This window comes from Barbatula barbatula, assembly GCF_947034865.1.
Source record: "Barbatula barbatula genome assembly, chromosome: 18".
Taxonomy (NCBI): Eukaryota; Metazoa; Chordata; class Actinopteri; order Cypriniformes; family Nemacheilidae; genus Barbatula; species Barbatula barbatula.
In genome coordinates, this window is record NC_136781.1 from 49,334 (window position 1) to 63,439 (window position 14,106).

Genomic DNA, 14,106 nt, shown 5'->3' on the forward strand with positions numbered 1-14,106 from the left:
GTCTGTCTGTCTGTCTCTCTTTGATAAAGTTATAAGTCATATAATGTTCACTGGTCAATTATGTTTTCATCTGCAGAAACTGGCGATTGTTTATTTGTAGAATTAACACAAAATCAGTCATTATGTGTTATTTGAGTCATGTATGATATGATATAATAATCTAGTGTAGAGAGTTTACAGTTAAAGCAGATGTCATCATGTTGTGTAAGTATTTGTGTAGTTAATCCAACATCAGTGGGTCAGAAGTGAAGTGAATGAATGTTTGAATAACAGAACACGTCTGTACATGACTTACTCTTTGTGTTCAATGATTCTGTGTGTGAGTAATCCAGCTCTCTCACGTGTGTGTGTGTGTGTGTGTTTGTAATGTGAACGTTGGGTTTGGATGGACACACACACACACACCCTCTCTTGATGTTTGAATCGAGCAGCTCGGGTTTATTCAAGTGTATTTTTAGAAGCTTTGCTCTCTTTGGTAAGAGCTTTGCTCACATAATTACAAACGTGTTTGCAAATGTAGACCGCTTGATGTTTCATTCATGCACAACCATCACCACACGTACAGACATTGAGTTCAGATAGCCCATCATCATGAGTTTAACGTCTCTCATAAATCAAGTCCAGATGAGACTCAATGTTTGAGGTGTCTGACGTCTGATTGAAGACTTCTGAGATCTCTGCAGATGCTCTAGAGGACACGTGTGAGATTCTCTTTCTTCATGTGTGAGAACTTATTGTATTCAGGAGGAAGAGTTGAAACAGAAGCAATGCGTGTGATATGAGATTATAATGGTTAGATTGAGTTCATGTGATTTGTTGGGAGCTTGATCTCGGCTGTATTAGTGAGTCCTGGTGTGAAGTGGAAGATTTTCCTCAGTGGAAACATTAAGGACGTAGCCAGATGAGACATCTCAGCCCTGTTTCTGGAAAAGACGTAACAGTTTCCTTAAAACCTCGCCAGTGGTTCAAGTTGAAATGTTTCTGTACATTTACTGCTAACACTGTCAGGGATCTATAAAAGCCCTTAGATTTTTTCCCAAATTCCGTTCTACACGTTTACATTTTACTGAATTCTGGGTTTTCTGTTTTTTTTACAATACAATAATAATATTTTTAACCCCCATGAAAAATACTTCGGTACTGTAGCATTTACTCATTAACTATAGAAAGACTCATACTACAGTGTTTTTAAAAAATCTAAAAGATTTTGACTTTGTTAATATAAACCTCCAGTGCATTTTCTATTTTACTAGTACATTTGTTTTAATAAAGGAAATAAAATGATCTATTATCACGTGGGTGTGTCATAGTTATTTAAGTTAACCAGACTTTTTTTAACAGGTTGTCATAAAGACTTTTTCGGTGCATGTAGCTTTACTCTAATAAAGTGGGGAGATGCTCATTAAAATAAAGTCTCAGAGAATCTCTGGAGATGTGTTCACACCCGTGTGAAGTGAGATGCTGTAAACAGACGTGTCATGCGTGCAGTAAAGGAATCATTCTTTCAGAATCACGCAAAACAGGCAGATTACATATTTAAACCGCATCTGAATCATTAACTGTACTGATATCATTTAAAGCACAAATGGAATTATATTAGCTGCGTAGTGCTGTTTTCTGATCAAGAAGTTTTGAAATTGCAAGATTCCGCGACAGTCTGCGATTTACATCAAAGTCCATTTTAATGCCTGGATTCTGCGATTCTGTATCACGGATATCATATGGCCCTACACGGGTTGTGCTGATCAATCTATGAGAAGATCTGGATGAAGATGATAGTTCATCCATTTATTCTGTGTTATGTATGTGAGCGTGTCTTCAGTGGAACACAGAAGATATTTTGAGAATGTAGTTTGTTCGTGTAATGGAAGTTAATGTTGTTTGGTTCTTCAGAATATCTTCTTTTGTGTTCTGCAGGAGAAAGAAACTCATACATGTTTGACAGGATGAATTTTAGATCCTGATTGACTTCAGATTTGAAATCATGTGAACTGGTGTCAGTGTTCCAATGCAAACATGTCTTGAACAGATGAGGTGGTTATGTGTAGGCCCGCTGGCTAAAGACTTTATTTGGGTCATCTGTTCCACTGGCCCATTTTGAGTCCCCCTTCAAGGCCTCTTCCTCTTTCTGTCGTTCTATTTCCTTCATTTGGAGTCGCACATGGAGACGGGTGTGTGTTGTGAATGGCTGGGGTGAAGGGCTGGGTCAGACGCTTCACAAATGAATGATATCCTGTGGGACAGGTCATGGAAAATACCCCTCAAATGACAAACACAACCCGGGCCGAGCGTAAGAACAGGGGCAGATGTTGATGATATCCACTAGTCAGCAGTGTGTTCAACTGAATTGAAATGTCAGCTATTCACTGTATAATTACAGCCAATGGCATGTGAGAGAAGAAGAGACAGTACTGAAGGTGGGATGATATTCCACAGGTGTGTGTCATGCTGTGGGTTCAATATCACACAGGTTTTATTTGGGAAACCTCAGCTGTCGACCGTCGCCTCGGGCTTGAAGCACCAGATACAAAGAATAAAAGCTGCTGAGATCTCAAAAGGGTTTTATAAAAGCATTCAATCTGTCATCGGTATTGTGATTTTGTGTTTCTGTTCTAAATTGTTGTCACTACTTTCATCTTTCCTCTAGAAATGTTTTGCTCTGTCACCAGCGCTTAAGAAAGATGTATGTGAACAGAAGTTCAGAGTCTTTCTTTTCTTCTTTGACCTTCATGAGAACTGTAAATTAAATCTGCTTGTTTTGTCCTTTGGGTTTGTGTTAAACAGGCATGTTGTCTAGGATGTGAAGCTGTTGACGTCTGCACAGTTGTGTGAACATTACAGTTTGTATGAAGCTTGTGAATATTCCTCACAGGTGACAGACGTGTTCTAGTTCTGACACAGAAAACATCACATGTCTTAAGCATTCCATGCACTGGTAATTTCACTGCAATTTACTGTTAGTTAACTGTGACAGTGTAGTTTGCTTATTTTGATTCTTATGTCCGTTATAGTTGCTTTACCAATTCAGATGTGAAAAGTCAATGTTATTAGCTTTAAGAATGTGTGTTTTATTCGGTCAAATCTGTATGCATTTCAACCTGTGTGTAAACCTCTAAACTAATCAGCCGTTATCTCTCTGTTGGTTCTCGCAGGTTTTCGAAAGATCAGTCTGGATGACCTGCGGAAGGCCTACATCGTCAAAGATGTGCAGCAGTACATACTGCACCGGCTGGACCAGGAGGAGGCGCTGCGGCAACACCTCACCAAGGAGACAGCAGAGATGCTGAACCAACTTCACATCAAAAGCAGCGGCTGCTTCCTGTACCTTGAGCGTGTGCTGGACGGAGTGGTGGAGAACTTCATCATGCTTCGGGAGATTCGAGACATCCCTGGGACTCTGAATGGACTCTACCTGTGGCTCTGCCAGAGACTGTTTGTCAGAAAGCAGTTTGCCAAAGTCCAGCCCATCCTCAACGTGATTCTGTCTGCCTGCAGGCCGCTGACCGTCCGAGAGCTCCATCAAGCCGTCTGGACTAAAAACATGACTCTGACCATGGAGGACTTTCAGAAGAAGATGGACATTCTCTCCAAGCTGCTGGTTGACGGACTGGCCAACACGAAGATCTTGTTTCACTACAGTTTCGCTGAATGGCTCCTGGACGTTAAACACTGTACACAAAAGTACCTTTGCAATGCAGCCGAAGGACATCGGATGATGGCCATGAGTTACACGTGCAGAGCCAAGCAGCTTAAACCGTTAGAGGTGCAGGAGTTTGCCCATCATCTCATCAACTCCAACTTGCAGATCGAGCCCTTTCATCTCGCTCTGTGGATGGTGTGGAATGGCACGCCCGCTAAAGACTCGCTGTCCAACTCCATACCGAAGGAGCAGGAAGTGCTTCAACTGCTGGTCAAAGCGGGAGCTCATGTCAGCAGTGAAGATGATCGGTCTTCATGTATTGTGCAACAGGCCCTGGAACGCGAGGACTCTATCAGGACTCTGCTGGATAACGGAGCGTCCCTCAATCAAACCGACTCCAGTGGGAGAACTCTGTTAGCCAATGCTGCCTACAGTGGAAATCTGGATGTTGTGAACCTCCTCATCTCCAGAAAAGCCAACATGGAGTTGAAGGACAACCACGGACAGACAGCGCTTACTCTTGCTGCGAGACAGGGTCACACCAAGGTAGTCAACTGTCTCATCGGCTGCGACGCTAACATCAACCACACTGACCATGACGGCTGGACCGCCCTTAGGTCGGCGGCTTGGGGAGGTCACTCTGAGGTGGTGTCCGCTCTCCTGTATGCAGGCGCCAGGGTGGACTGCGCAGACGCAGACAGCAGGACAGCACTGAGAGCTGCTGCTTGGGGAGGTCACGAAGACATCGTCCTCAATCTTCTACAGCACGGAGCTGAAGTCAACAAGGCTGATAATGAAGGACGAACTGCACTGATCGCTGCAGCCTACATGGGTCACAGAGAGATCGTGGAGCATCTGCTGGGTCACGAGGCCGAGGTGAACCACCAGGACGTGGATGGCAGAACCGCACTGTCCGTAGCCGCTCTCTGTGTGCCCGCCAGCAAGGGTCACGCTGCTGTCGTGAGTTTACTGATCGACCGCGGAGCCGAGGTGAACCACTGCGACAAAGACTGCATGACACCGCTGCTGGTGGCTGCCTACGAAGGCCACGTGGATGTTGTAGATCTTCTTCTAGAAGGAGGAGCGGATGTGGATCACACGGATAATAATGGGAGAACTCCTCTGCTCGCTGCAGCTTCTATGGGACACGCTTCTGTTGTCAACACGCTGCTTTTCTGGGGTGCGGCGGTGGACAGTATTGACAGTGAAGGCAGGACTGTCCTGAGCATTGCATCTGCACAGGGGAACGTGGAGGTGGTGAGAACTCTGCTGGACAGAGGACTGGATGAGAACCATCGAGATGACGCAGGCTGGACACCTTTACACATGGCAGCTTTTGAGGGACACAGACAAGTGTGTGATGCACTCATCGAACAAGGCGCCCGCTGCTCGGAGGTGGACAATGATGGACGTATCCCTTTGATTCTAGCTGCTCAAGAGGGTCATTATGACCCCCTGCACATACTGCTGGAGAACGAGTTATGTCTAGACCAGCGAGGGTACGATGGGAGAAACGCTCTCAGAGTTGCAGCGCTGGAGGGACACAGAGATATTGTGGAGCTGTTGCTGACTCACAGGGCTGATATTGACTTCAAGGATGCAGACGGCCGTCCGACTCTTTACATCCTGGCACTTGAGAATCAGCTGGCCATGGCAGAGTACTTTCTAGAAAATGGAGCTAACGTTGAGGCCAGTGACACCGAAGGAAGGACAGCGCTGCATGTGTCATGTTGGCAGGGACACCTAGAGATGGTCAGACTGTTGATCAACTTTCATGCGAATGTAAACTCGTGTGATAATGAAAAGAGATCTGCTCTCCAGTCTGCAGCCTGGCAGGGTCACGTGAAAGTTGTACAGATTTTGATTGACAATGGCACTGGCGTAGACCACACATGTAACCAGGGTGCCACCGCTCTCTGCATCGCTGCTCAGGAGGGACACGTCGATGTGGTTCAGATTCTTCTAGAACATGGCGCAGATCCCAATCACGCCGATCAGTTTGGCCGAACGGCCTTGAGAGTGGCGGCCAAAGGCGGTCACACGTCCATCAGTAAACTCTTGGAGAAATATGGTGGCACAAGTCTTAACGGCTGCAACCCGTCTCCCATACACACGCTTGAGCAACAAACACCGGTGTCAGTTAGTGCCAAAGTTCAGTCTCTGACCATAAAGTCCAGCAGCTCTGGAAGCACGGGAGCTGGAGACCGCGGCCAATCCAACGGACCCATTCGTGCCTTCAGTTCTCCGTCAGAGTCACCAGACTCAACGGGGGACAGACAGAAGTCCTCTCTCTCCAACAACTCAATCAAAAGTTCACAGAACTCTTCACTGAGGACCACTTCATCCACTGCGACAGCACAGACCGTTCCCATTGACAGCGTCCACGCTCTTTCCTTCATTGAGCAGATCCAACAGCACTCGCTGCCTCGCACTCGCAGTCGTCAGTCCATCGTTTCTCCGTCTTCAACCACCAGGTCTGTCAGCACTCACCCTGGCTCTCCCACCGCAGAGTTTGATTGGAGCCACATAAAACCAGGTCTCAAATCCACAAATGTGTCCAAGAACGGCAACGGCTGCTCAAACAAGGGAACGTCTGATGAGAAGAAAATGTCCAAGAACGGCTCTCATCCGCAGGGTCAGGTCCTGGAGTACGAACTGACTCAGTTTGATAAAAAACTCGGCCTCAGTAAGCCGGTGTCCGGTTCTCTGGACTGTCCCCAATCGCACGAGCAGTTTTACATTCACTCACATCAGAGTTGTGCTGAGAAAAAGAGGAACGGCATTATGACCAATCCCAACTATCATCTGCAGGGAAACCAGGTGTTTCTGGGGAGGCTTTCGGTCCCCAGAACTGTTCCCAGCAGAGGACATCAGGACCTTTTAGACAGTTATCCAGGAGCAGAGACTGCAATAAGCTTAAAACAAGCCCTACAGCTGCAGATTGAAGGATCAGACTGTAAAAAAGAGACGCCGTTATAACTGGTGAGAATGAGATGTTTCATCTGTTCTTTTCTTTCTTAAAGGGATAGTTCACCCAAAAACTGAAACATTTACTCCAATCATTCCAAATCTCTTATCAATTTCCTTCTGCTCATCACAAATGAAGATATTTGGAAGATCTCATCCCCCATTGACTTCCATTGTATTTATTGTGCTTTCTATGACAGTTAACAGGGGATGAGATCTGTTTGCTTACTGACGTTCTTTCAAATATCTTCCTTTGTGTTTAGCTAAACAAAGATATTTAGACATGTTTGGAACAACCTGAGGGTGAGTAAATGATAAGAGAATTTGTATTTTGGTGTGAACTATCCCTTTATGTTGAGTTTGGTTTGAAACTATTGAACGTTGATTAATTTCCTGTATAAACCTTGAACTAAACCAAATACTGACCCGAGTAGTTTTGTTGCTCTTTCAGATGTCTTAATCTTTATTCGTCATTCAGAAAGAGACTGTGCCAAAGCAAATGCTTTCATTGACTGTGGAACATGTGAAGAAGAAGAAAGCAGCATGAGAGAAGTGAAGGAGCCGTCGGGTGATGCGGTGGAATAATACTTGTGCCTGTCAATGATGATCATGATGCACACGGACGCTTTTAATTTAATGCTTTATTATTTAATAGGCAGTGGATGCACTTTCTCAGTTTTTTACCTTTTCTTTCTTTTTTTGTATTTTTTTGCCTTTTGATGCTTTGTTTGTGTCAGAGTTATGTCCAGAAACAGCTGTACATTTTTGTTTATGTGTGTTTTGTCTTGGCCTGTGTACGTGCAACTGACAGCGATGCTCCACTAGAATACATCAGACAAACATTCTGTCATATTCATATAAATCTCACGGTAACGCGTTGGTCATATTTCACTCAAAATCTATGTATATAGATCTGTTTTACATGTAGTCTGTGTTTAGGGCTACTGAGATGTTCTGCATTGTGACAAAATAAGCAAATTCTCATCATAATGTAAAGGAAATGTCATTCTCATGACTGTAATGTGTTTGTGAGTCATAATCGTGACTCTTATTAGATGCTCATTGAAAACTCATTGATATACAATTTCCACATTCAAGTATTCATGGATTATAGACGGTACAACAAAAAACGTTCAGATGTTTATAAAATGAAGTGTGTAAGAAAGTCACATTTCAAAAGAATCTTGATGGATCTAAACACAGACTTCACTTTCTGTAAGCATAAGATGCATAGAAATATATTGTTTTTGTTTTTCTCCTTCTACACAATTTCCATTGGAGAAAAGAGCGGTTCTATGTGATTTATGATGGTGTCATGGTGCTATGTTTAGCTTTTGTTGTGTTTTTCTCATTTGATTTGGCCTGAGCGTTGAAGATCTTGTCTAATGTTGTGTTGAGTGTTTGTAGCGTTACAGAAGAGATTCTCCTCCTTCACTTCATTATTTAGTCCCTGTGGGACCGGTTTTGTTATTGTTTGTTTATTTTTCAGTTGCTTAATTTACATATTTAAACTGTATTGAGTTTGGTGCTAAATGCAGAGTTCTCAGAGACGGAAGCTTGTGTCAGGGATTTCAGATGTAAATGTTATTTTGAACTCATGTTGAGCGGCAGACGGCAGGAAGATCTGTGTTTCAGGACTGGGGTTGAGATCTGTACTCTTCAAGCCAAAGTTAAAACACGGTGAGCATCTGTGTCCTGCTCTCGTCCGTGAGGCCATACTCTGGGTCGTCTTTCAGAGAGAGAGAAATGTAATATGAAGATGAACCCTGGACAGTATTCAGTAATCTCAAGCCATCTGTTTCTTTCTTTCACTTCTGAACCTGAAGTTAAACTCAAGTGCTGGTGGATAGCAGACTATTCACATCGATAACATTTACAATTTGACATTTCTTCTGCTATATTGAGCTCCATTATGTGACATATTAAAGTGCTTAATAAACATATCTGCCAAAGCAATTCATCGTTCCCTGGGACTTTTCTTCTCCATTGCTCATAAGATTTTAAAGAAAAATCAAGCGTTTGATACATTTTCTGAGGACCTTTTTTCCACCTGATGGACGATAAAAAGAGGAAATGAACGTGTAATGTTTAACCTGTAGCATGAAAACTAACTAGCTTTATTTGTTTCCAGCATCAGATCTGATTTGAAATGAACCCGCTGGTGCTTCATCTGCTTCTGTAAGCATCCGACAGCATGTCATTGTGTTTTGAAACACTTTAGATTTTCTCACAGGTTTAATTCAGCGGTGTGACAGTACTTGTGAAGAGTACACATGGATAACATGACTGAAGTGTCTGTGATACACGATGGAAACAGATTTCAGTAACATTCAAAGGTCTTCATAAATGACTGAATATGAGACGTCTGTCGTTATTCAGACCTGTATGTGTTTCTTTCTTCAGCAGAATGTCTGAGCTCTGTTTATCATTCGTTCATGTGCTGCATATGTTGTGAAGGTGTGTAATGTGAATGAGGTTTATAGGTTTATATGCTTTACACAGTGTCTTGTGTCTGACACCATAAGGGTTATTGACAGATGTTGTGTTTATTGTGTTTTATTCCCTGCTGTGAGTTAGATCACTAGATTATAGTAGTGTGATTGTATTGTGTTCTTAATGCAGGTTGTGCATGCGTGCGTGTGTGTTTGTAATGATGTCACTGCAGCTGCTGTGGATGTTCTGATGTGAGTTCTCCTGACGACAGCTCAATATCTCACAAACACACAAAAGACTGCAGTCATGAGGGTGAAGCGCTGAAGGACACATGCTGCTGCTGTACACACATTCATATATGATATCTATTAGCTGGAATACACTCATCATATATACAGTATATGTGTTTATATGTCAGTATATTTAAGGGATTTATATCTTGGCATGTAGACTGATAGTATCATACAGTATATCATATAATGATTGTCATCTCGATATCGATAGATCAATATTGAGTTTGGAAGAGAAATTAAATCTGTGGATACTGGATGCTGACAATGATGATGTGAGTGAAGAGACACGTTTAATATATATGCACGTGCGTGTGTGTGTGCATGTTCAGAGTTGACATGAGGACACAGTTGAGCTGTTTTCCTTTTTTCAGGGAGTTATTGTCTGCAGGCATCAGAACATTCAGACGGACAGAAGACACACACACACACACACACACACGTGTTCAAGTTTCCTCATGCAAAGCGTCTGTGATGGTGGGTTTGGAAAGGACAGATGTGTGTGTGTGTGTGTGTGTGTGTGCGTGTGCGAGTGCGAGTGCGTGTGCGAGTGCGAGTGCGAGTGCGTGTGCGAGTGCGAGTGCGTGTGCGAGTGCGTGAGCGTGTGCGTGAGCGTGTGCGTGTGCGTGTGCGTGTGCGTGTGTGTGAGGGGATGTCTCGTGGTTTTAAACTGAAGGAAAGAGAGTTTCATGTGTTTCATGTTCATTCAGCTCACAGACGGTACTGCACAGCCCCGGATTGGCTAATCGGGAGCACCGGGAGAATTCCCGGTGGGCTGGTCAGTTTTTTATGGCACGGTTGAAATGTGGCTTTCCCTGGGCTGCCTTCACTCACAGCAGCCCTAATCTTTTTATTTATTATTTTATCGCAGCCCCACTCTTTTTTATTTCATATTTTTTCGCAGCCCAACTCAGAGCGCAGCCTGCAGGTTAATGATGACGTGATTATCTTTTGACTCCCTGGCCCCGCCCCCGACAGCGCCACTGCAAGTTGCTCAAAATAAAAAACCGTCAGAAATAAAAATGGATGACAGAAAGCGCAAAGGCGGCGCTGAAAAGTCCAGAATAAAAAGCAAGAAAGCTCTGGAAACGGACGCGGCCAAATGTTCTAAGAAGACCACATTTTTTCTCAAAACAAATGAAGACGACGAGACGGCCGGTAAGCTAACGTTAAGGTATTTAGGAATAGGAGCACTACACTAGGTGCAAGCTAGCTCATTGTTATAGCGCCCGTCCCCCATTCGGACTGACGTCGGTTCGAAGCCCGCGTTAATGAATGTTTTAGGGTTGTCCATGTTTCCTTGAAGCTACACTTATGCAGAGGAATAAGAGATGAAACAATCATTAGAAATCATTGTGAAAGAAAAGTCAGATAACAGTCCAATAGTTTTATTATTTAACTAATGTTCTCATATTTGTAAAAAAATATTTGAAGTTGTAAAGCAGATGTTTAATTAAAATAAATTATAGTGTCATTAGACAGTGCAATACATTTTATTTTAATCTTTTGTAATTTATATTTTTTTCCTTATTTCAATGTTTGGATATTTATGAACACTAATTCTTAAAGAAAATAGATTCTGATACTGTCCTGTTCTAATAAATCTTCACTGTGAAGCAAAACTTAGGCTACTGTATTTTCACTGAATGACAATGAATTCAAGGCTGTAAAGAACAGTGCGCTATTGCAGACTTAGGTTTTAATTATCATTATTTTAATATAGTCAGTCGTAAACTAAAGTGGGCCGGTCTAAGGCATGAAACTCCAGGGCTGAAAATGAGTCCCAATCCGGCCCTGGTACTGCAGTACAATAGTACAAACCATCTCTGCTTAAATCATGAATTTTACACTAGTAAGACTGTTCTTTTAACATTTTTTTTATTTCTAACATCTTTTTATATCCAGATGTCTTGGTAACAGTGTGATATTTTGAACATGTACATGAGGTGTTAGAGATCTGAATAATATCGTATTTGTCCTCAAATATAGAAGACAACATTTGTCAATATTTTGGTTTCATTTTATACATATAAAAGAATATTGAGGAGCTAGGCTGTGGAATATTCTCTATGTTTTAAGCATTTAAAGTGTTCAATGATGAAACCGATTCGTCTAACATTCATCTGTCTGCATTCATTACTGTTATCATTAAAGAAACCGAAGCGTCTCGACCTCTCACCCAGTCTAACACACAGAGGTCAAGGGTCAGTCAGGGTCACACCACCAGTGTGTGTGTGCCTGCTGTTCAGTGAGACATCATTCATGCCCATTCATTCACCTCTGATATCCTGATATTTATGTACAAATACATTTTAGAAATGTGTGCGTCTGTTTGTGTGTGTGTGAGAGAGAGATAATGGTGTCCAATCACCAAAACATCGTCCTGTGTGTCTGTGAGTTTGTCTGTGTGCACATTGTGTGACTAATGATTGGGTTCATTTGAGGACAAAGAGCTGTGTGTGTGTGTGTGTGTGTGTGTGTGCGTGCGTGCGTGCGTGCGTGTGCATGTGATGACAGTCATCTGTTGTCACGCAGCAGGGCATCATGGGAGGAGAAACAGTGACAGGTGTTCTAACTGACCCACAGTCACATTAACATCAGTGTTTTCAGCTAACAGACGATTGAATTATTAAAGACGACGTGATGATGGAAGGCAGGTGTACAAGAGAAAGAGAGAGAGAGAGAGAGAGAGAGAGAGAGACAGAGAGAGAGAGAGAGAGAGACAGAGACAGAGACAGAGAGAGAGAGAGAGAGAGAGAGAGAGAGAGAGACAGAGAGACAGACAGAGAGAGAGAGAGAGAGAGAGAGAGAGAGAGAGAGAGAGAGAGAGAGAGAGAGAGAGAGAGAGATAGAGAGACAGAGAGAGAGAGACAGAGAGAGAGAGAGAGACAGAGAGAGAGAGACAGAGAGAGAGAGAGAGACAGAGAGAGAGAGACAGAGAGAGAGAGAGAGACAGAGACAGAGAGAGAGAGAGAGAGAGATGAGAGAGAGAGAGAGAGAGAGAGAGAGAGAGAGAGAGAGAGAGAGAGAGACGAGAGACAGAGACAGAGACAGAGACAGAGACAGAGACAGAGACAGAGACAGAGACAGAGACAGAGAGAGAGAGAGAGAGAGAGAGAGAGAGAGAGAGAGAGAGAGAGAGAGAGAGAGAGAGAGAGAGAGAGAGAGAGAGAGAGAGAGAGAGAGAGAGAGAGAGAGAGAGAGAGAGAGAGAGAGAGAGAGAGAGAGAGAGAGAGAGAGAGAGAAGAGAGAAGAGAGAGATGAGAGTGATGGGTTTAGAATGTCAGGTGTGTTTACCTGTGAAGAAGACGTCTGGTGTGTTATTGTGTGCCGGTCTGAACTCGCCTTAAAGACAAAACAATCTCTCAAAAGACTCTTATGAAAAGATGATGATCTCTCGCTGAACTCTGATGTCATGAACGGACACATGCTGATTTCTTTCATTTATCATTTTTCTTTCATCTGATGAACAAAGACTTTCTGTAGACCTGAAGTGTGTCTGTTCTGGACAAGAATAAAGCTTCACGCTTAAACCCGTCTACCTGACACTCAAGACGCCTCGTGTATGTGTGTTGGAATCAATTTAAAGGGGAAGTTCACCTAAAAATCTACTTTGTGTGATTATTTTCTCCCCTATATGACGTGAAACATGTTCAGAGAACTTCTGGCGTCTTGAATGAAGATATTCAGGGACATCTGAGAGATTTCCAGGCCTCCTCATAGACATCATGGTGTCAGTTGTTGTCAAGGTCCAGAAAAGCACTAAAGTCATGTGACATTGGTCCATCTGCTCATAGTGGATCAGTTGAATTGATCTGAAGCCACAAGAATGATTTATGTGCCAAAAACAAACCAAAATACGACTTTAGTGGATATTTTTCTCCTCTGTCTTGTCAGTGTAAGGCGCACATTCATGAAAGCACTTCTTCTTCTTCTTCTTCTTCTTCTTCTTCTTCTTCTTTCTTCTTCTTCTTCTTCTTCTTCTTCCTTGGACGAGAGCACTGTGTTGTGAGTCAGAGCGCCGGCGTCCAATAGAGGCCCACATGTGGCGTTCAGCACACAAAACCTAACACACATACATCACCGTGCTCTCTCTGGTTATTCCAGATGTGTTTGTGTGACCCCCTGTGGAGCGACCTGAGGAACGTGAGACTGTCGACCCCACAGACGCAGTAAATTCTCTCTTCTGAAATGTGATCGGAGGACCATGAGCTGAACTATCAGATCTGAATCTAATGTCTAAAGCCAGCAGGAACGTAAGGACAACATTAACTGTCATCACTGTTATTATTATACATTCAGTGGACTTTACAAAACAACTGTGTGTGTGTGTCTCTTCTGTGTTGTGCAGTGTTTGTATGATTTTTTAATGTGTGTTTGACCTACTAAAGTCTCTGTGTTGTTTTTCCACTCAGATGGTTTGGTCTGTTGGCTGCGTCTCAGCGCTGGACCGTAGCCATCCACATCTGCACTGGTTCTGTTTCCACCTCTATTGCGCACACGCACACACATGAATGAGTTATAGTCTTTATTATCTTGAGTTTTTATTTTATACTCAATCATTGCTTCAGGTGCTTTAACACTTCAGAAATGAAAAACTGTCTTTGAATAGTTGACAGAAAAATATGCTAATGTGTCCTAAAATTAACAATGAAGATAAATCTTTTTTATGCTATAGTATATTATAAAATAAATAGTTATATAAAATAATATATTATTAACAGTTTGTTTTCTACATTTTGCTTTGTCACAACATAGGACACATTTATAGTGCGA

General features: G+C 42.8%; 1 protein-coding gene and 1 long non-coding RNA gene across 2 annotated transcripts in view; both read left to right on the top strand.

Annotated features, from left to right (window-relative positions):
- The window catches only part of ankrd50 (ankyrin repeat domain 50), a 14,865-nt gene extending 6,303 nt beyond the window's left edge, over positions 1-8,562 (top strand). Inside the window, exons 3-5 of the mRNA XM_079479408.1 lie at positions 3,012-3,037; positions 3,153-6,622; positions 7,042-8,562. Coding sequence (XP_079335534.1) covers positions 3,012-3,037; positions 3,153-6,619 — 3,493 coding nt within the window. The 3' untranslated portion in view covers positions 6,620-6,622; positions 7,042-8,562. The remainder of the gene's footprint in view (positions 1-3,011; positions 3,038-3,152; positions 6,623-7,041) is intronic.
- A 1,850-nt stretch (positions 8,563-10,412) lies between these two features.
- LOC306907699 lies at positions 10,413-13,843 on the top strand. Its single transcript, XR_013787928.1, has 3 exons — positions 10,413-10,488; positions 13,438-13,586; positions 13,746-13,843. It is a non-coding gene; the product is annotated as an uncharacterized lncRNA (long non-coding RNA).
- The last annotated feature ends 263 nt before the right edge of the window (positions 13,844-14,106 follow it).